This window comes from Suncus etruscus, chromosome 1 (assembly GCF_024139225.1).
Source record: "Suncus etruscus isolate mSunEtr1 chromosome 1, mSunEtr1.pri.cur, whole genome shotgun sequence".
NCBI lineage: Eukaryota > Metazoa > Chordata > Mammalia > Eulipotyphla > Soricidae > Suncus > Suncus etruscus.
The window spans coordinates 154,135,686-154,156,507 of NC_064848.1; the positions used below are offsets into that span (position 1 = coordinate 154,135,686).

The 20,822-nt window shown below is 41.6% G+C and overlaps 1 protein-coding gene and 1 pseudogene across 1 annotated transcript in view; both read left to right on the forward strand.

Annotated features, from left to right (window-relative positions):
• The window catches only part of RABEP1 (rabaptin, RAB GTPase binding effector protein 1), a 111,343-nt gene that overhangs the window by 65,813 nt on the left and 24,708 nt on the right, over window positions 1-20,822 (forward strand). The window contains exons 9-11 of the mRNA XM_049774319.1: window positions 1,797-2,264; window positions 3,412-3,516; window positions 6,611-6,727. Coding sequence (XP_049630276.1) covers window positions 1,797-2,264; window positions 3,412-3,516; window positions 6,611-6,727 — 690 coding nt within the window. The remainder of the gene's footprint in view (window positions 1-1,796; window positions 2,265-3,411; window positions 3,517-6,610; window positions 6,728-20,822) is intronic.
• LOC126029760 (uncharacterized) lies at window positions 3,689-3,785 on the forward strand (annotated as a pseudogene).

Below are 20,822 nucleotides of genomic sequence, written 5' to 3' on the forward strand. Positions count from 1 at the left end.
CTATCCCTATTTTGTTAAGGGTTTTATCATAAATGGATGTTGGATTTTGTCAAAAGCTTCCTCTGAATCAGTTGATATGATCATATGATTTTTTTTTTTTTTTTTTTTTTTTTTGGTTTTTGGCCCATACCCGTTTGACACTCAGGGGTTACTCCTGGCTATGCGCTCAGAAATCGCTCCTGGCTTAGGGGGACCATATGGGACGCCGGGGGATCGAACCACGGTCTGTCCTACGCTAGCGCTTGCAAGGCAGACACCTTACCTCTAGCGCCACCTTCCCGGCCCCTGATCATATGATTTTTATTTGTCCTTTTATTAATATGGCGTTTTATGTTAAGTTTTGCATGTGATGAACCATCCCTAGATAACTGGGATGAGTCCCACTTGATCATGGTGAATGATTATTTTTGATCTGTTGTTGGATTCGGTTTGCTAAGATTTTTGTTAGGAATTTTTGCGTTGGTGTTCATTGAGTAAATTGATCTGAAAATTTTTTTTGTAAGTGTCAGTTTTGGGTATTAATATAATGCTACCTTCATAGAAAGTGTTAGAAAGGATTTTTGTGTCTTTGATGTTTTGAAAGAGCATAAGGAGTAAAAATCTTTAAAAGTTTGTTAGAGCTCACTAGTCCATCTGAGCCAGAATTTTTGTTCTTGGGAGATTATTAATTACAATTAAAAATGAATTTCAATTTCCTTACTTGTGATTGGTCTGTTTAGGCTTTCTATTCATTCTCATTCAGCTTTGGGAGATTACCTGACTCTAAGAATCTATTAATTTCTTCTAGGTTCTCTAGTTTAAGAGTATAAAGGTTTTTGTTTTTTTTTGGGTTTTTTGTTTTTTTTTTTTTTTTTTGGTATTTCGGGCCACACCCGTTAGATGCTCAGGGGTTACTCCTGGCTACGCGCTCAGAAATTGCCCCTGGCTTGGGGGGACCATATGGGACGCTGGGGGATCGAACCCTGGTCCTTTCCTTGGCTAGCGCTTGCAAGGCAGACACCTTGCCTCTAGCACCACCTCGCCGCCCCGTATAAAGGTTTTTTGTTGGTTGTTGTTGTTGTTGTTGTTGGGTTTTGTTTGTTTTTGGTTTTTCGTTTTTTGGGTCACACCCAGCAACGCTCAGGGGTTACTCCTGGCTCTACATTCAGAAATTGCTCCTGGCAGTCTCAGGAGACCATATGGAATGCTGGGATTCGATCTGCCGTCCTTATGCATGCAAGGCAAACACCCTACCTCCATGTTATCTCTCTGGCCCTCTTTTGGTCATTTTTTTCATTCTGCAAATTTGTCTGTGATGGTCTGATTTGCCTGCAGCATGCTAGTCATGGTTTGAAATTAGTGTTATTAATATTGTAATAATATAAATGATAAATTACTCCCAATATTAAAAATTAATAAATTCCTTCATCAGATGAATATAAACAAATACCTTGTATTCAACATGCATTCAGCAGTAAAGTTCAGGAAACCTTTCCTATTTCTAGACCAAATTCTTCTCCTTCCGTCTCATAGCATTTAGTCGATGTTTAGCTCCATTCTGTCTTTTTAATAGCACACTGTTTTTTTTTAATGAAACTATGAGCATCTTGAGGTCAGAGGTTGCTCATTAATTTTGAATGCCTAGAGCCTGACATAGAAAAGACTAAATAATTGTTTAATGACTATAGGAGGATAGCATGCTAATTTTCATCATGTGTAATATGGGATAATACTTTTAATATATGGTAGTTTTCTATTTGAGAATAGAAAGCTGTCCAACTTGGGTGTTTATTTTCACATTTTTTTTCACATTTCAGGAACATTTAGATAGCATGCATGGTTCAGTTCATTCTTTGGATGCAGACTTACTTTTGCCGTCTGGAGATCCATTCAATAAATCGGACAATGACATGTTTAAGGATGGACTCAGAAGAGCACAGTCTACAGACAGCTTGGGAACCTCAGGCTCACTGCAACCCAAAGCTTTAGGTCATAACTTCAAAGCAAAATCTGCTGGAAACCTGGACGAATCGGATTTTGGACCATTGGTAGGAGCAGATTCAGTATCTGAAAACTTTGATACTGCCTCCCTTGGGTCACTACAAATGCCAAGTGGATTTATGTTAACCAAAGATCAAGAAAAAGCAATCAAGGCAATGACACCAGAACAAGAAGAGACAGCATCTCTTCTCTCCAGTGTGACCCAGGGTATGGAAAGTGCTTATGTATCCCCCAGTGGTTACCGCTTAGTCAGTGAAACGGAATGGAATCTCCTGCAAAAAGAGGTGAATTATCTTCCTGACCTTTTTCTCTCTCGTTCACTTTGCAGAGTTCTGGATAGTTCTGGAATTATCCTGTTCTTTCAGTAATTAGTCCCTTGAGTTGCCTGTAACTAGATGTTAATGTTAGATTTTATTGTCTAGACTTTGTCATATTGTGCTTTGACTATTCCCAGTGATAATGGCAGAGATGAAAATTAGCTTGCTAATCATATATGGTTCTTCTCTGCATAAAGTGCCATCTCTGAATTTGGAGCAATCATCTTGTATTTAAAAAAAAAAAAGCCTAATTATGGTTTGCAGGAGATTTTTAGGGAATGAGTGCTAGTTTGGCCACATCCTGTGGAGCTCAACCAGTGATGCCCAAGGGTTACCCTTGGCTATGCGCTCAGAAATCGCTCCTGGCTTGGGGGACCATATGGGAGACTGGGGGATCGAACTGTGGTCCGTCCTAGGCTAGCGCCAGCAAAGCAGCCACCTTTCCGCTCTGCGCCACTGCTCCTCTGGCCCTGTGTATCTTATGCTTGCTTTGTGTTTAACTGTCCCTGTGCTAGGAGGTACCTCAAAGAACTATAACCAGGGGACCAACTGGTAAGGCCCCCTTGTTTAAAAACAAACAAATAAATGAGGAACCAGAAACAACATGCTATGGCTTGGTCCCAGGCACTACATATGTTCCACCACCACCTGAGTGCAAAGACAGGAATACCCTGAGTACTTCGAAAATAATTTTAAAAAATAAAAATACAAAGAAAAAAACTTGTTTTTTGTTTTCTTGTTATACTTTGTTTTGAAACTCATGAATTTTTAGAATATCCTTCTTTTTTTTTTTTTTTTTTTTTTGGTTTGGTTTTGTTTTGGGCCCACACTTGGCTGTGTGTTCAAAGGTCACTCCCAGGGGGTCTGAGGAACCATATGGGGTACCAGGGAACTCAGATCAGCTGGATGCAAGGTAAGCAAGCACCTTGCCTGCTGTACTACACTTCAGCACCCTAGAATATTCTATTGTGTAACTGTTCCTTAAGTCCCTGAAGAAAGTATTAACTAAGTTCTCCACAGAGTAGCATAGGTCAGTATATGCATGTGTTCCTCCTAGAGATGCTATCAAATTTTGTTCTGCCTGATTAAAAAAAGGTAATTTTGGTCCCTTCAGGTACATAATGCTGGAAATAAACTTGGTAGACGTTGCGATATGTGTTCTAATTATGAAAAACAATTACAAGGAATTCAGATTCAGGAGGCTGAAACAAGAGATCAGGTGAGTTTCTTTTGGATATGCCAAGTTGGTAAGCTGTTAAGAGTTTTCATTGATGGTACAGAATTGTTGGCTTTTTTTTTCCCCTTTCCATTTACTTTATGAATTCAGTCCACCTTGTTAAATATTAAATAATCCAGCACATGCAGTGGCAGTTACATTGAAAATACATTTTGTGGTGCTCGCTTCGACATATACTAAAATTGGAATACAGAGATTAGCATGGCCCCCGCACAAGGATAACACACATTCATGACGTGTTCCATATTTTGGAAAAAAAAAAAAAGCACATTTTGTGCACCTTTGTTTTAGATGATTGCTCAGAATCACATAGTTCAGCGTGGCTCTTGCCTCAAACATAACATTTATGTCCAACTCCTAAAAATGAGTTTGCCATGAGTGTATAGATACTTTGAGATGTGATTATTTAGGAAGATGAGATTGACTATTAACTAATTGAATAAAAGCTTGATTACTAATCAGTATATGAACTCTTGGTTGTTTATTTCTAAAGCTATTTGTGAAAGTAATATAGTTGACATCTGCTAAGGTGGTGTGGAAATTGATTGCCTTGTATCCCCTAATTGATTCAGTAGTCATTTTACTGATACTTCATTTGTACTTTTTTTTTTTTTTTTGCTGTGTCCTAACTAGTTTGAGAAAATGTAATCCTGTCCATAAAGAACTGTCAGTGTGGCCAACCAAGCTATCAAGTTTAATATGTTTATTTCTTTTTATGAACATTTAGAATTAGAGGAGGAATAGCGACATTTAATTTAATTGTGTACCAGGGAAAATCATACTTAAACTATTTGTTTCAAGGCTAGAATAAAGGCAAGAAAAAGAAATGGAAGAAGGATGTTGAATGGAAAGATGTACAAAGAAAAGAAGTTGTGAACAAAAATGATGTATTCTAGGAAATATAGATATAGTTCATGTGATGAGAGAGATAAAGAGAGAGAAAATGCCAAATAAAAAATGAGAAGAAACTATAAAGGAAAGGTCATGATGAAATCTCTTATGGAAGGGGGTGATTGAAGGGATTTAAATTTTACCAGACTTCAGAAGCACTTAGGAGTTTTAAATAGGGAAATTTGATTTGAAAATATTTTTGGGGGCCCGGAGAGAGAGCACAGTGGTGTTTGCCTTGCAAGCAGCGGATCCAGGACCAAAGGTAGTTGGTTCGAATCCCCGTGTCCCATATGGTCCCCCGTGCCTGCCAGGAGCTATTTCTGAGCAGACAGCCAGGAGTAACCCCTGAGCACCGCTGGGTGTGGCTCAAAAACCAAAAAAAAAACCTCTTTTGGGCCGGGCGGTGGCGCTAGAAGTAAGGTGCCTGCCTTGCCTGCGCTAGCCTAGGACGGACCGCGGTTCGATCCCCCGGCGTCCCATATGGTCCCCCAAGCCAGGAGCGACTTCTGAGCGCATAGCCAGGAGTAACCCCTGAGTGTCACCGGGTGTGGCCCAAAAACCCAAAAAAAAAAAGAAAATATTTTTTGATGGGTGGGCACATCTAATAGTACTGAGGTTACTCCTTGCCTATGCTCAGGGATCACTGCTGGCAGACTTGGGGTGCCAAATAAGGTGTCAGGGATTGAACCCAGATTACCTATGTGCAAGGTAAATGCTGTCTGCTATACTATCACTTCAGCCCTGAATTTTACTTTATTAGAAAGAAAAGTTTAGAGGCCGGAGAGATAGCATGGAGGTAAGGTGTTTGCCTTTCATGCTTAAGGACGGTGGTTCGAATCCCAGCATCCCATATGGTCCCCAGGGGCGATTTTTGAGCATAGAGCCAGGAATAACCCCTGAGCACTGCTAGGTGTGACCCAAAAACAAAACAAAAAAAAAAAAGAAAAAAGTTTAGGCGCCAAAAGATAGTAGGTAGGGAGCTTACATTGCACAGAGTTGATTCAGGTTCACTCCCTGGTAACCATATGGTCCCTTGAAAATCATCAGGTGTGACCCCTGAGCAAAGACAGGAGTTAAGTACTGAGCATTACTTGGTATAGTTCCTTCTTCTGCAAAAAAAAAAAAAAAAAAAGAAAAAAAGAAAAATCGTAGTTTTAGTATGAGTTGTAGATTAGAAACATAGATAGAGCATATAGTTACGGTAGCCAGGATCCAGGAATCCAGTTAGTGGATCCAGGACATAAAGCACTTAAAAATTTTTGCTGTGGGACTGGAGAGATAGCATGGAGATAAGCATTTGCCTTGCATGCAGAAGGTCAGTGGTTCGAATCCCGGCATCCCATATGGTCCCCCGAACCTGCCAGGAGCAATTTCTGAGCATAGAACCAGAAGTAACCTGAGTGCTGCCGGGTGTGACCCAAAAGCCAAAAAATAAATAAATAAAAATAAAAGAAATAAATTGCTGTTGTCATTATTTTCTTCTTATGATTTTGGGGCCCACACCCAGAGGTGCCAGTGGTTACTCCTGTATCTGTATCTTCTGTATCGAAGGAATTATTATTGGTGGTGCTCAGGGGCCATATGTGCGCTGGGGATCAAACCTTTATCAGCTGCTGTACTTAACTTTTTTTGGCGGGGAGGGTTTGATTTTTGGGGCCACACCCGGTGATGCTCAGGGGTTATTCCTGACTATGCACTCAGAAATAGCTCCTGGCTCGGGGGACCATATGGGATGCCAGAGATTGGGAGTCAAACCCAAGTTGGTCCTGGGTCAGCCACGTGCAAGGCAAACGCCTTATTGCTGTGCTATTGCTCCGGCCCCAAAAGCACTTACTTTGGGGGGAGGGTGGCCACACCCGGTGATGCTCAGGGGTTCCTCCTGGCTCTATGCTCAGAAATCGCTCCTGGCAGGCTCGGGGGACCATATGGGATGCCGGGATTTGAACCACCATTCTTCTGCATGCAAGACAAACGCCTTTACCTCCATGCTATCTCTCCCAGCCCCAGGTCTACATTTTTGGACCAAGTATCACAGAGAGCAACACCCAGACCCCCAAGCACTGCTAGGATTTCAACCCCCCACTATATTTTAAAATTATTGTGGGAGGGAATCATTGGAGTTATGAAATATACTTTATGTAAGAATTTTGGTTCCTCTTTCTAATTGATCTTTTAAAATGTATAGGTCAAAAAACTACAGGTGATGCTAAGGCAAGCAAATGATCAGTTAGAGAAGACATTGAAAGATAAACAGGAACTGGAAGACTTTATAAAGCAGAGCACTGAAGATTCAAGCCACCAGGTTAGTGAAAGTTTTAAGCATATGGTCCAATGAAGATGTCTGGATTGTCTAAAAAAATTCTGAAGAGGCAATGCTGTCTATTTTGCTTTGAAAAGTTTATGTTCTTACTTTGCTTCAAATATATCTTTTAATCTCTTTTATAGATTTTTATATACTGTAACTCCTGAGCACTGCTGGGTATGCCCCCCCAAATAAGTGTACAAAGAGGGTATACATTATATCCCCTAAATCTTTTGAAGATAGTTTGAGGAGGGTAGATACATTATAGATCCCAACTTCAGTCCGCAATACAGCCTTGTGGAGTGTGAAAAAAGGCTCGCAGCCTTCACAGATTGGTAACTGTCCTAGATCCGAGGATCTCTCAAAAGCTGAAAGCAGTTGTGAACAACAGTCTGTGGTGAAATGAAGTGGTAGAAATAGACCACTGAGAACATGTCGGTAAGAGTGGTGTGTCTGCCTTCTTTTTTGAGATGACTCGCAGTTCAAAGACTCCAGTGACTCCCAACAGCAGCAGCTGCTAGAATGATAACATAGAGCAGGAGAACTTCATGTAGGATGAGCCATTGAAGAGGACCTTGAGCAGTTCACATGCTAATGGTGTTGTGCAAGTCCAGCTGAGTTGATTTATATAGATTCTTCAAACTTATACCAGAGTGGTACCATAAGCACCAGTGTGACTGCTGTGGCAGCGGTGGCATCATCTTCCTGGGAAAAAAGAAACCACCTTATACATAAAGGTGGCGCTACACATAAACAAAGACAGACCAAAGGATCAAAAACACAAAACAAACAAGAATATAAGCTGCTGAGGATTTTATAGACAAGTGAGCTTTTTCTGAAACTTCTTGATCATCAAATTTAAACCAACATTTCTTGGTGTATTTTTACTATAAGCTGTGCAAATGACCCTTTTCCATTTCACAATAAGACTTTAAAACAAGTGCTCGCTTCGGCAGCACATATACTAAGACTTTAAAACAGAAAATAATATATATTCCTCATGGTTCTTCTTAAAGTCCATAGTGTACTGTGATAGTCAAAGTTTTCTTTTCTTTTTTTTCTTTTTGGTTTTTGGATCACACCTGGCAGTGCTCAGGGGTTACTCCTGGCTCTATGCTCAGAAATCGCTTCTGGCAGGCTCAGGGGACCATATGGGATGCCGGTATTCGAACCATCATCCTTCTGCATGCAAAACAAAAGCCCCACCTCTATGCTATCTCTCCAGCCCCTTAGATCAAAGTTTTCTAAAGGAAGTTCACGTAGGTCTGTAGTTTTTTCATCTTCTTGCCAACGTAGAAGAATTGTTTCTAATATATTAAGAGCACAGGTGGTAGTTTTCAATTTCTGTCCTTTGTGTGCCGGGTCACACCCGGCAAAGCTCAGGGGTTACTCCTGGCTACACGCTCAGAAATCACTCCTGGCAGGCTCGGGGACCATATGGGATGCCAGGATTTGAACCAATGACTTTCTGCATGAAAGGCAAATGCCTTACCTCTATGCTATCTCTCCGGCCCCAAATTTCTGTCCTTTTTAAGGAATCCTGCTGTGTTCTTTAAAAAACACTTTAAAGCAATCTTGCAACCTGCATTTATCTGAAGATGTCAAAGGCAAGGATATATGAGCAAAGATCTCTGATGTCTGAGAGTCTTCATGGCAGATGGAGGCATTGAATTGTAGATTTAAGCTGACCTTGGAAAAGAGCAATAATAGACTCATTAAACTGCCAAGATTTGTTTTTTGAGTCAACAAGATGATCTCTACTTTCTTCTATATGTCTATTCTGTATATCATCTTTGTTCAAGTCTTGATGAAGACCCTCTATCAAGAATAGGAGTAGTTCATGTGTATCCTGTTGACTCTCCTGCAAACTGATTATTTACCTTTCCAATAGTCATTTTTTGTTTGCTTGTTTGGTTTTGGGTCACACCTGGCAGCGCTTAGGGGTTATTCCTGGCTCTTCGCTCAGAAATCACTCCTGGCAGGCTCGAGGGACCGTATGGGATGGAGGGATTCGAACTACCATCCTTCTACATGCAAGGCAAACGCTCTACCTCCATGCTATCTCTCCGGCCCCTCCAATAGTCATCCTTAAGTGTTTTGGGTTGATACACCTGTGCTGTCCTGCCCATAAGGTTTTTATAATCTGACCAAATTCTTCTGCCACCTTGCCTTTATGTCCCAACAAATTTGACCTGCTAATGTCCTTCTTATACTGGTTCTGGTGGTAATCAGTCAAACTTGGAATATTATACAGGCATATATTATATGGGTAATATTATACAGGCACTGAGTTCATGTAACAAGTGTTCCCTAAATTACGAAGTTCTGTGAGAGCAGGGCCAGTTCCTTCATTTACAGAATCAAGATTCTGGAACTGGTCATTTCCATACCTGATAGTCTCTGCCTCATAGTGTGGTGTCATCTTATTATCCCAGTTACCTGTTAAGGTCATAGTTTGTTTTCTGTCCACATTTTTTGAATAATCTGTGTTGGTTCTGAGGGAAGATTTACACTCTTTTTTTTTTTTTTTTTTTGGTTTTTGTTTCACATCTGGCAACGCTCAGGGGTTATTCCTGGCTCTACGCTCAGAAATCGGTCCAGGCAGGCTCAGGGGACCATATGGGATGCCGGGATTTGAACCAGCGTTCTTCTGCATGCAAGGCAAATGCCCTACCTCTGTGCTACTTCTCTGGCCCCCAAGGTTTACACTCTTATGCATTTGTGTCTTGAGTCTTTATATTTGTGAGAACCCTGCTTCTTACAAGGTATATTGGAACCCAAAGTTTCTTGGCAGGGTTGCCATTTTTAGAAACATGGGCATATTTTTTTTTCTCAAATGAGGTTACCAGCAATCCATTCATTATTATGCAAATAGGTGAATTAATTGGACTTATTTTATCCTGAACATCTTTAAAGTATTTTTTTGCAGCTAAATTTAAGAAGTTTAGTGAAGATAATAGTTTTTTTGTGTTTTTTGTTTGTTTGTTTGTTTTGAGCCATACCCTGCGGCGCTCAGGGGTTACTCCTGGCCCTCTACTCAGAAATCATTCCTGGCAGGCACACGGAACAATATGGGATGCCAGGATTTGAACCACCGTTGGTCCTGGGTCAGCTGCTTGCAAGGCAAATGCCCTACCACTGTTTTATCTCTCCGGCTCCCTTAGTAAAGATAGTGTTAAAAATAAAATGTCCGTGGGTGAAATGCCTCTGTGTTTTAATAGCTTGACTCTTGAAAGTTCTGTGAGCTCTTTCAACTATGGCTTGTGTTTGCGGATTATAAGGGATGCCAGTGGTATGTTTGATTTGCCATTTCTTACAAAATGCTTGAAAAGTTTTACTGGTGAGGCCAGTTAATTGTCTGTCTTTATGGATTGGGGATACTCATAGCAGAAAAGCACTGAATCATGAAGGTGCAAACTGCTTTAGCTCATTCTGAAGTAATTGGAACTTCCCATATAAAATGGGAATACATATGTACCACCACACAAAGGTGGGGTTTTATTGTTTTTTGTGATTTTTGTGCGGTTTTTTTTTTTTTTTTTTTTTTTGGTTTTGGGGCCACACCTGGTAATCTCAGAGGTTACTCCTGGCTATGCACTCAGAAATTGCCCCTGGCTTGGGGGATCATATAGGATGCTGGAGGATCGAACTTCGGTCTGTCCTAGGACAGCATGTGCAAGGCAAATGCCCTACCACCTGCATCACTGCTCTGGCCCGCAGGTAGGATTTTTGGGGAAAAAGACAACATGTGTAATATCTATTTGACAATTTATTAATCTGTAATCCTTGCGAGTTAGCCCCAGCTACATGTGTTCTTTTCTTCAAGAGTGCACAAATGGTACATGTATCAACTATTTGGCTTGCTTACATGGAATATAATATTTGACATGCTAAAGATGGGCACTGCACGTTCTTCTGCAGGCAACTAATATTGTCATGGCCTGACTATCAGTTTCATTCACTAAAGCCATTGTCCTTTGGATGCCAGAGTAGGCTCTTGAGTGAGTGAAGAACATTGGCTCAGAACATTTTTGTAGAAGGGCTTATAATTGCTGCAACAAATCTTGAACATGCTGGTTATGAGCATTTAAAGAGGTGGTTATTATGCTTGGGAACAATCCTACTACGTAAGCTGAATTGCTTACTACGTTGTAGGGCTCTGAAACATGAGATAATAAATAATTTAAAATAGTAAGTTGTGGGGCTGGAGAGATAGCATGAAGGTAGAGCGTTTGAGTTGCATGCAGAAGGATGGTGGTTCGAATGCCGGCATCCCATATGGTTCCCCAAGCCTGCCAGGAGCGATTTCTGAGCGTAGAGCCAGGAGTAACCCCTGAGTGCTGCTGTGACCCAAAAACCAAAAAAAAAAAAAGTTTCACTTGTTGAGCAGACTTGTAATTAGTATGCACTGTTGTGACCAGAGAAGGGCAAGTAATATTGCCTTTTCCTGATGACAAACCATCAATGTAAAACAGGTGCATCAGGGGTAGAGGAGCAGATAATAGATGAGATCACAAAATGTATCCTCTATGAGGGGCCAGAGAGATAGCAGGAGGTAAGGTGTTTACCTTACATGCAAAAGGCTGATGGTTTGAATCCCAGCATCCCATATGGTCTCCTGAGCCTGCCAGGAGCGATTTCTGAGAATAGAGCCAGGAGTAAGTAACTTCTGAGCGCTGCCAGGTGTGACCCAAAAATAATAATAAAAAAAAAAGTATCCTCTCAAAGAAGTCCCAAGCCTTTCCAACAGGATAATAGGAGGAAACTTCTCCTGAAAAATCAGATAGTGCTTCTTTGAAGGTTCTCACTGAAGTAATATACATGTTATTTCCTTTTTTAGAATCAGCACTTATTTCAGGATCAAAACCTAATAATAAAATTGTTTTGAGCCTTGCCTTGATGATAAGAGCAGAGATCAATTCCAAGTAGGGCACATATGTGCGAAGTTGCTTATTGTGTATAAACCCATTCTATAGGCCCAGACAGTTGAACATGGAAAGATAGGACTTTCGTAATCAGTGCATGAAAATTATCTAATTCCTGTTGTGCCTTTTGAGTTAAATACTAGGGCTATTTAAATCCAGATTTCCTTCTAAAGTAATAACTTGCTGAGTTCTGAATTTGGAATCCCAAGGGAAGGACGGATCTAATTTATGTCATGTAAGAGATTTTGAAAGTCATTAAGAGTCCTAGATATTTCTAATGAATAGAAATCTTTGGGGACACACTAAAGTATACTCCAATACAAAGCCCAAGTATTCAAGTGGAGGGAAAGTCTGGATTTTTTCTTTTTTTTTTTTTTTTTTTGGTTTTTGGGCCACACCCATTTGACGCTCAGGGGTTACTCCTGGCTATGCGCTCAGAAGTCGCTCCTGGCTTGGGGGACCATATGGGACACCGGGGGATCGAACCGCGGTCCGTCCTAGGCTAGTGCTGGCAAGGCAGACACCTTACCTTTAGCGCCACCGCCCGGCCCCAAAAGTCTGGATTTTTTCTTTTCTTTTCTCTCTCTCTTTTTTTTTTTTTTTTTTTTTTTTTTTGGTTTTTGTTCACACCCGCCAGCACTCAGAGGTCACTCATGGCTCTACACTCAGAAATCGCTCCTGGCAGGCTCAGGGGACCATATGGGATGCTGGGATTCGAACCACTGACCTTCTGCCTGCAAGGCAAAGTCTGGATTTTTTTCTGTGGCTGTAATTAAACCAGCACCCTGAAAGCAGCTGATGATAAATTCATAAATAATTGCAATTCCTTGTGAGTCTGAGCTGACAGTAAAATGTCATCTATGTAATGCATCAATTATACCTGGGGAAACTTTTTAGGAGCTGGATGTAAAACCACATCAACGAATTCACCATGCCTTGAAGCAAAGCTGTCCATTGTGATCCCTACATAGGGGCCCTGTTATTAAGAAAAGGAAATAAAAAGGCAAATCTTTTTCTGTCCTTTGAATGTATAGAAATATTATAAAAACTTCTCTTTAAGTCAATTACTATCAAAAGCCAGTCTCTTGAAATGGCTACCAGTGAAGGTAAGCTATTCTGCATCTTACATATTAAAAATATCTGAGAATTGGGCCCGGAGAGATAGCACAGCGGCGTTTGCCTTGCAAGCAGCCAATCCAGGACCAAAGGTGGTTGGTTCGAATCCCGGTGTCCCATATGGTCCCCCGTGCCTGCCAGGAGCTGTTTCTGAGCAGACAGCCAGGAGTGACCCCTGAGCACTGCCGGGTGTGGCCGAAAAACAAAAAACAAAAAATATCTGAGAATTTACAGACCTTAAATCAGTTAAAAGTCTCCAGCTACCTGATAGTTTCTTAATAACAAATACTGGAGAATTCCAATTAGAAAAAGATTTCAAAGTATCCCAGTCTCAACTGTTCATCAACTAAAAAGCTTCTCATTTTGTCTTGTGGATGGATTGACTGCTAGGGAATCCAGATTGGAACATCAGTGGGGTTTAGTTCTGGGTGCTTTAACCCAGTGGTTCCAATTAAAAAGGTGAAACATTTACATACTTCATAATAACATAACAGTATTGATATAATGGGAAGTGTTTGGTGAGGAATGTGATATTCTGTGCCCCACTGCTTTTAAGTAAATCACCTCCCTGTAGGTTCAAACAACTGGAGCTACAAAAGGCGGGAATATCAGCTGTTGATTTTCTCGTCCTGTGCACTTCAAATATCTAGTGCTCTGGCGAATAGAATTTGGAGGCAAGAGCCCGCCTATCCCTTTCAAACTGTTTTGAATTTCTTGTATGGCCCTATTTCTAGCCATCTTTTAAAGAAACCACAGACACTTCTGCCCCCAAATCAAACACTGGGCAGAGACATCCTACTTTGCTGACATGCCCTCAGGAGATATTATTGTTGGCGTGGTTCACGACTATCTCCTGGAGCCAAACCGGGAGCAGGGTAGAGGCTGTTTAAAATGCCTCCCATGTTCCAAAGCATATGACAGGAATCAAGCTCCCCCTTCGTGGGCAGAGACAGCCTATCTTGCTGACCTGCCCTCTGAGATGTTATGGCTGGGTGATTCTTGCCTGCCTCAGCAGAGCAGAGACCGTTTTCAACAGATATCTTCTTGTATATTTTATCAAGTGAATATAATTTGTTAAATATATCCACTGGAAAAAAATTTAAATTACTGTGATTTAAAATTTTTTTCTCTCTTCTTCCTTATTTTGATAATTATCCAGAGTCATACATATGTGGTTGCAATCTTAGCTAGTTGTTGCATACTTTTACTTATGATACTCATACATATTGTATAGCCAAATATTATAGTGCCAGAGATTAAAATCAGCCTCGCAGTACCACAGTTTTCCCAAGGTTCCTAATGAAATTTTAAGTTGACATTTTCAGTTTATTTTCATTGATTTATTTTTCAGTGTTTGCATTCGCAGTTTTTTTCTTTAAATATCTGAACAGAGGTCTGGAGTGATAGCACGGTAGTAGGGCATGTACCTTGCACTGGCTGAATTAAGACCAATCCGGGTTCGATCCTTAGCATTCCAGATGGTCCTCCAAGTCTGCCAGGAGCTATTTTTTAAGTGGAGGGTCAGATCTGGCGGTGCTCAGGGGTTACTCTTGGCTCTGCACTCAGAACTTGCCCCTGGCAGACTCGGGGAACCGTACGGGTTGTCGGAAATCGAACAAAATCTGTCTGGGTTGGCTGCATGCAAGGCAAACACCCTACTGCTGTGCTATTGCTCGGTCCCAGGAGTGATTGTTGAGTACATAACAAGGAGTAACCCACCAGTGTGGCCCCAAAAATAAATATTTGAACAGTGGACAGAGAAATAATACAGGGTAAAAAGTGTTTACTTTTGTGTTCAACTAACCCTGTTCGATTACCACATATGGCCTCTTTCATACCAGTAAGCATGGCTCTTGAGTGCAAACTCAAAACTTCAAATAAAAGTAAACACATTTACATAAATATTTTAACAGCCCAAGTATATTTGTTTCGTTTTTGTTTTTAATTTAATTTTTGTTTTTGTTTTTTTGGACCAGACCCAGCAGCAGTCGGGTTACTCCTGGCTTTGCTTTCAGAAATGGCTCCCAGCAGGTTCAGGGGACCATATAGGATGATAAGAATTGAACCAGGGACCGGAGAGATAGTACAGCGGCCGTTTGCCTTGCAAGCAGCTGATCCAGGACCTAAGGTGGTTGGTTCAAATCCCAGTGTCCCATATGGTCCCCCTGTGCCTGCCAGGAGCTATTTCTGAGCAGAAAGCCAGGAGTAACCCCTGAGCACCGCCGGGTGTGGCCCAAAAAAAACAAACAAAAAAAGAATTGAACCAGGGTCTGAGGTCAGTCCACATGCATAGCAAACACCCTACTACTGTGCTATCACTCCAGCCCCAAGTATATTTGTTTTAAAGTATATGTCTATGGGGCCCGGAGAGATAGCACAGCGGCGTTTGCCTTGCAAGCAGCTGATCCAGGACCAAAGGTGGTTGGTTCAAATCCCGGTGTCCCATATGGTCCCCCGTGCCTGCCAGGAGCTATTTCTGAGCAGACAGCCAGGAGTAACCCCTGAGCATCACCGGGTAAGGCCCAAAAACCAAAAAAAAAAAAAAAAAGTATATGTCTATTGGCTGGAGAGATAGCATGGAGGTAGGGCGTTTGCCTTGCATGCTGAAGGACTGTGGTTTGAGTCCCAGCATCCCATATGGTTCCCCGAGCCTGTCAGGAGCGATTTCTGAGCAGAGAGCCAGGAGTAACCCCTGAGCACTGCCGGGTGTGACCCAAAAACCAAAAAAGTAAATAAATAAGGTATATGTCTAATAATTTACATCTTGGCTAATTACAGATATTCCCCCCTAACTTTAGCTTTTAATTTTAATTTTGGGGGGGGACTGGGGGCCACACCCATTTGATGCTCAGGGGTTACTCTTGGCTATGTGCTCAGAAATCACTCCTGGCTTGGGGATACCATATGGGACACCAGGGGGTTAAACCGCGGTCAGTCCTACGCTAGCGCTTGCAAGGCAGACACCTTACCTCTAGCGCCACCTTCCCGGCCCCTAATTTTAATTATTTTGTTGATGTCGGGGTTAACTAAACAGCCACTATTTAGGGGCCAGCTATTCCCAGTGGTACTTGGGCTACAAGAGCCATTCTAGATCTTGTTTGGGGAACCCTATGGTCTGGGATTAAGTCCAGGACCTTGCACATGCAAAGCATCTGCTTTACCATTTGAACCACACTTTTAGCTACTTATATTCCCCCCTTAACAATTTTATTATTTTTGATTACTATTTTTATTACAAGCATGTTTGTAGTTGGGTTTCAGTTATAAAAAAGAGCATCCTCATCCTTCACCAGTACAACATTACCACCACCAATGACCCCCCTAACCTGGTCGCTTTTACTTGAGAGTTAGATAAGTAAAAAAATTGTTGAAATAATAAAGCTCCATCTTCCTCACAAGAGGCAGGCAATTACTAATACTAACATTTCTGAACCACTTTAATCTTAGTAATAGGGACTGAGGTTATCTGAAATTGTGAGTTTGAGTTGTTTTACATCATTTTCATGACCCTTTGGGGTTCGACTCCAAAGTCCAGAGGTTTTTCAAGAGTCCATTAGGGATTTTTTTATTTTCAACTGCCTCTCAAACACTGTTCTTCTTAGTGTCATATCTGTTTCTTTCACAGAAAGAAAAATCCTTTGCACAGGATTTTTTTTTTTTTTTTTTTTTTGGAGGAATAGTCACACCTGGCGCCATTCAGGGTTTACCCCTGGCTCTGCATTCAGAAATCACTCCTGACAGGCACAGGGGACCAAATGGGATGCCAGGAATCGAACAGATGCCCTATTGCTGTGCTATTGCTCCAGCCCCCTGCATAGGATTTAAAAGGAAAATTTGTCTTGAATATTGTACTCAAATCTCCAATACTTCAAGTCTAAGTCTTTATATTTTTGTTTTCTTCTATTTTTTCAGTGGGCGGTTGATTTGTATTATTGGTCTGCCATTACTAAACATAATTTTCATAATCTTATATATTGTTTGGCTTGAGGCCTATACCTGGTGATGTTTAGGGGTGACTCATGCTCTGTTTTAGGAGTCACTTAACTGGTCCTTGGGGGACCTTGCAGTGCAGGTGATCAAACCTCCTGCATGTATAACATGCACTTATCCTGTTTAGCCATGTTTCTGGAACACAACAATTATTTTGTTTGATCGATTTGGGTGGGGTCACACCGTGCAGCGCTCAGTGGTTGCTCTTGGCTCTGCGCTCAGAAATCGTTCATGGCAGGCCCAGGAGATAATATAGGGATACAGGAATTTGAACCAAGGTCTGTCCTGGGTTGGCTTCGTGTAAGGCAAATGCCCTACCACTGTGCTATCGCTCTGGCCCATTTGATAGATTGTTGGGCCATATCCAGCTGTTTGGGGATTACTCCTGGCTCTGTACTCAGGGATCACTTCAGGTGGGGCTTGGGGGAATATATGAGGTGCTAGGGATTAAAATTCAATTAGAGGTAAACACTTTATCCATTGTACTCTATCTCTGGTCCTGAAAATAACTTTTTTTTAAAATAATGCCTTTATTTAAGCACCATGATTACAAACATTATAGTTGGGTTGACAATTTTTTTGTGGGGGCCATACCTGGTGATGCATACGGGTTACTCCTGGCTATGCTCTCAGAAATTGCTCCGGCTTGGGGGGACCATATGGGATGCCAGGGTATCAAACCCCGCGGTCTGTCCTAGGTTAGCGTGTGCAATGCAGACACCCTACCACTTGTGCCACCACTTTGGCCCCTGACAATAACTTTTTTTTTTTTTTTTTTTTTTGGTTTTTGGGCCACACCCGTTTGACACTCAGGGGTTACTACTGGCTATGCGCTCAGAAATTGCCCCTGGCTTGGGGGGACCATATGGGACACTGGGGGATCGAACCGTGGTCCATCTAGCGCCACCTTCCCAGCCCAACAATAACTTTTTTTTTTTTTTTTTTTGGTTTTTGGGCCACACCCGGGCTCAGGGGTTACTCCTGGCTATGCTCTCAGAAGTCGCTCCTGGCTTGGGGGACCATATGGGACGCCGGGGGATCGAACCGCGGTCCGTCCTAGGCTAGCGCAGGCAAGGCAGGCACCTTACCTCCACGCCACCGCCCGGCCCCCAACAATAACTTTTTAATGTCTAAACCAGGGGTCTCAAACTCGCGGCCCACCTGTTTGAGGCCCTCCGTACAACATTTTGTGGCCCGCGGCCGGCCTTCAAATATCGCAGTATTCGCGATTATTTGGTAAAATAAAAATCGCATTAAACATCCACATACCCCAAGCAGTTCCGTTCAGGGTATGCAAATGTTTAATGAGGTTTTTTTGAGGTTTTTTTCTTTTTCTTTTTTCTTTTTTTTTTTTTTTTTTTTGCGATTTTTTTCTTACTAATGCGATTTTTTTATTGCAAATATTTAGTAAGCGAATAATCACGAATGCTTTGCACCTAGCGCAGACGTCATTTCCACTGCTCCTGCCCGCTGTCCCTTGCATTATCGGAGGCCTATGGGAGAGAAGTTTATTACAGAATTAGATTTTGTCATACCTTCATCATGATTTCATCAAAGCCTGCAGTGAAGAGAAAGATTGATGACGAGCACAGACAATTTCAGGAAAAGTGGGAGACGCAGTATTTCTTTGTTGAGCACAGGGGCATCCCCACATGTCTTATTTGCTCAGAGAAAGTTGCAGTGCACAAGGAATACACTTGAAACACCATTATTCAACTAAATATGCTGAGGAATGTGCAAAATATCAAGGAAATGAGAGAGCCAAACGGGGTGCCAGTCTTAAAGCATGTCTAATGAGGCAACAAGACTTCTTCAAGAAAGCAACCAAAGAGAATGTTGCATCAGTCGAAGCTAGTTCCATGGTTAGTGAGATGATTGCTAAAACAGAGAAACCATTCACAGAAGGAGAGTTTGTTAAAAAAAAAAAAGCATGTTACAGGCTGCAAGTATTATCTGTCCGGAAAAGAAAGGTCAGTTTAACAAAATCAGCCTTTCTGCCAACACTGTGGTAGAGCGCATTTCTGACATTTAAGTGACATTTATCATTTGTGTGAGAAAGCCAAATGTTTTGATGCATACTCAGTTGCTCTTGACGAGGGCACAAATGTAACAGACACTGCGCAGCTCACAATTTTTGTCCGTGGTGTTGATTGCAATTTTGAATTGACAGAGGAGCTGCTCACAATAATTCCAATGCATGGCCAGACCACTGCTAATGAGATATTTCGGCATCTGAGTGATGCCATTGAGAATGCAGGTTTGCCATGGAAGAGGTTTGTTGGAATAATAACCAATGGAGCGTCATCGATGACAGGGAGGAAAAATGGACTGGTGGCACTTGTTCAAAAAAAAAACTTGAAGTGGAGGGTGTAGAGAAGGCCATTGCTCTTCACTGCATTCTCCATCCGCAGGCCCTTTGTAGTAAATGCCTGCCCTGTGACAATGTGATGCATCAACCAAATCAGATCCAGGGGCTTAAAGCACAGGAGGTTCCGTACATTTTTAGAAATGGATTCAGAATATGAAGATGTGCTCTATTTCACCAAGCTACATTGGCTCAGCAGGGGAAATGTCCTGAAAAAAATTTTTGAATTGAGAGAAGTGAAAGCCTTCATGGAGAAGGATGGGAATGCTGTTTCTGAGTTGAGTGATCACAAATGGCTCATGGACTTAGCTTTTCTTGTTGACATCACACATAAGCTGAATGTACTAAACAAGATGTTACAAGGCCCGGGGCAGCTTATCAGTGCTGCCTATGACAACGTGAGAGCATTCTCCACAAAACTTGTGTTATGGAAATCCCAACTCTCAGACAAACCTTTGCCATTTCCTAGCATGCAAGGAACTTGTGGATGCAGGCATACCATTCAGTGGTGAGAAATATGTTGATGTTATTTTTAAGCTAGAGAAGGAATTTGATCAAAGATTTGCAGACTTCAAAAAAGCACAGAGCCACTTGCCAAATTTTTGTGGACCCCTTTTCCTTTGATGTACAAGATACCCCTCCTGTGCTTCAAATGGAGCTCATTGACCTGCAGTGCAACTCTGATCTCAAAGCCAAGTTCAGGGAGATTAGTGGAAAAGCAGACATGCATGTGCAATTTTTGAGAGAATTGCCCCCCAGCTTCCCTGAGCTTTCCCGAATGCGCAAGCGCACCATGTGCCTTTTTGGGAGCACATATTTGTGTGAAAAGTTATTCTCCACATTGAACTTCAATAAGTCAAAGTACAGGTCTAGACTTGATGATCATCTTCAAACCATACTGAAGGTCTCAACTGCTTCCTCTCTAAAGCCAAATGTGGTTCAGATTTGTGAGAAGAAGCACTGTCAAGTCTCTGGCAGCAAGGAATAGGCAAAAGATGCCATGTTCAGAAGAACTGTTCATGATCTTCACTCAACGTCCTATTCATGTTCAGAAGAAATAATTAACACTGTTAAAATTAACGTTTGAGGACTTTTTTTTTTTTTTTGTGAAATCCCTTATGCAGCCCTGCCTCACCCTGACTTTGCCTCCTGCGGTCCTCAGGTAAATTGAGTTTGAGACCCTTTATCTAAACTGTTTAGATCATGTGTAAGTCACTACACATTAATATCCTTCAAGATTGTTAAGATGGGGCTTAGAGTGATAGCACAGTTGTAGGGTATTTGCCTTGCACGTGGCTTATCCAGAATGAACTTTGGTTCGATCCCCCGGTGTCCCACGTGGTTCCCCAAGACGGGAGCAATTTCTGAGCACATAGCTAGGAGTAACCCCTGAGGGTCACTGATGTGCCCCCACCCCTACAAAAAGAATGTTAAAATGAATTCAAAAGATTTGGGGACTGAGGATGGGACTTTTGTGAGAGTATGTACTTTCTTTTCTTTTTTTTTTTTTTATAATTTTTATTATGAATTATGAGAACAAAAGATGCAAAGAAAGAGGATAAGGTAAAGTTACAGTGGAAGGACAATCACCCATAACATAATTATCAGAAGAAGTCCCCTTGCTGATATCTTAACTTTGAACTTTCAGCCAAAGAACGTTAAGATAAATAAAACAGAATCCATGTGCAGTTACTTTGTC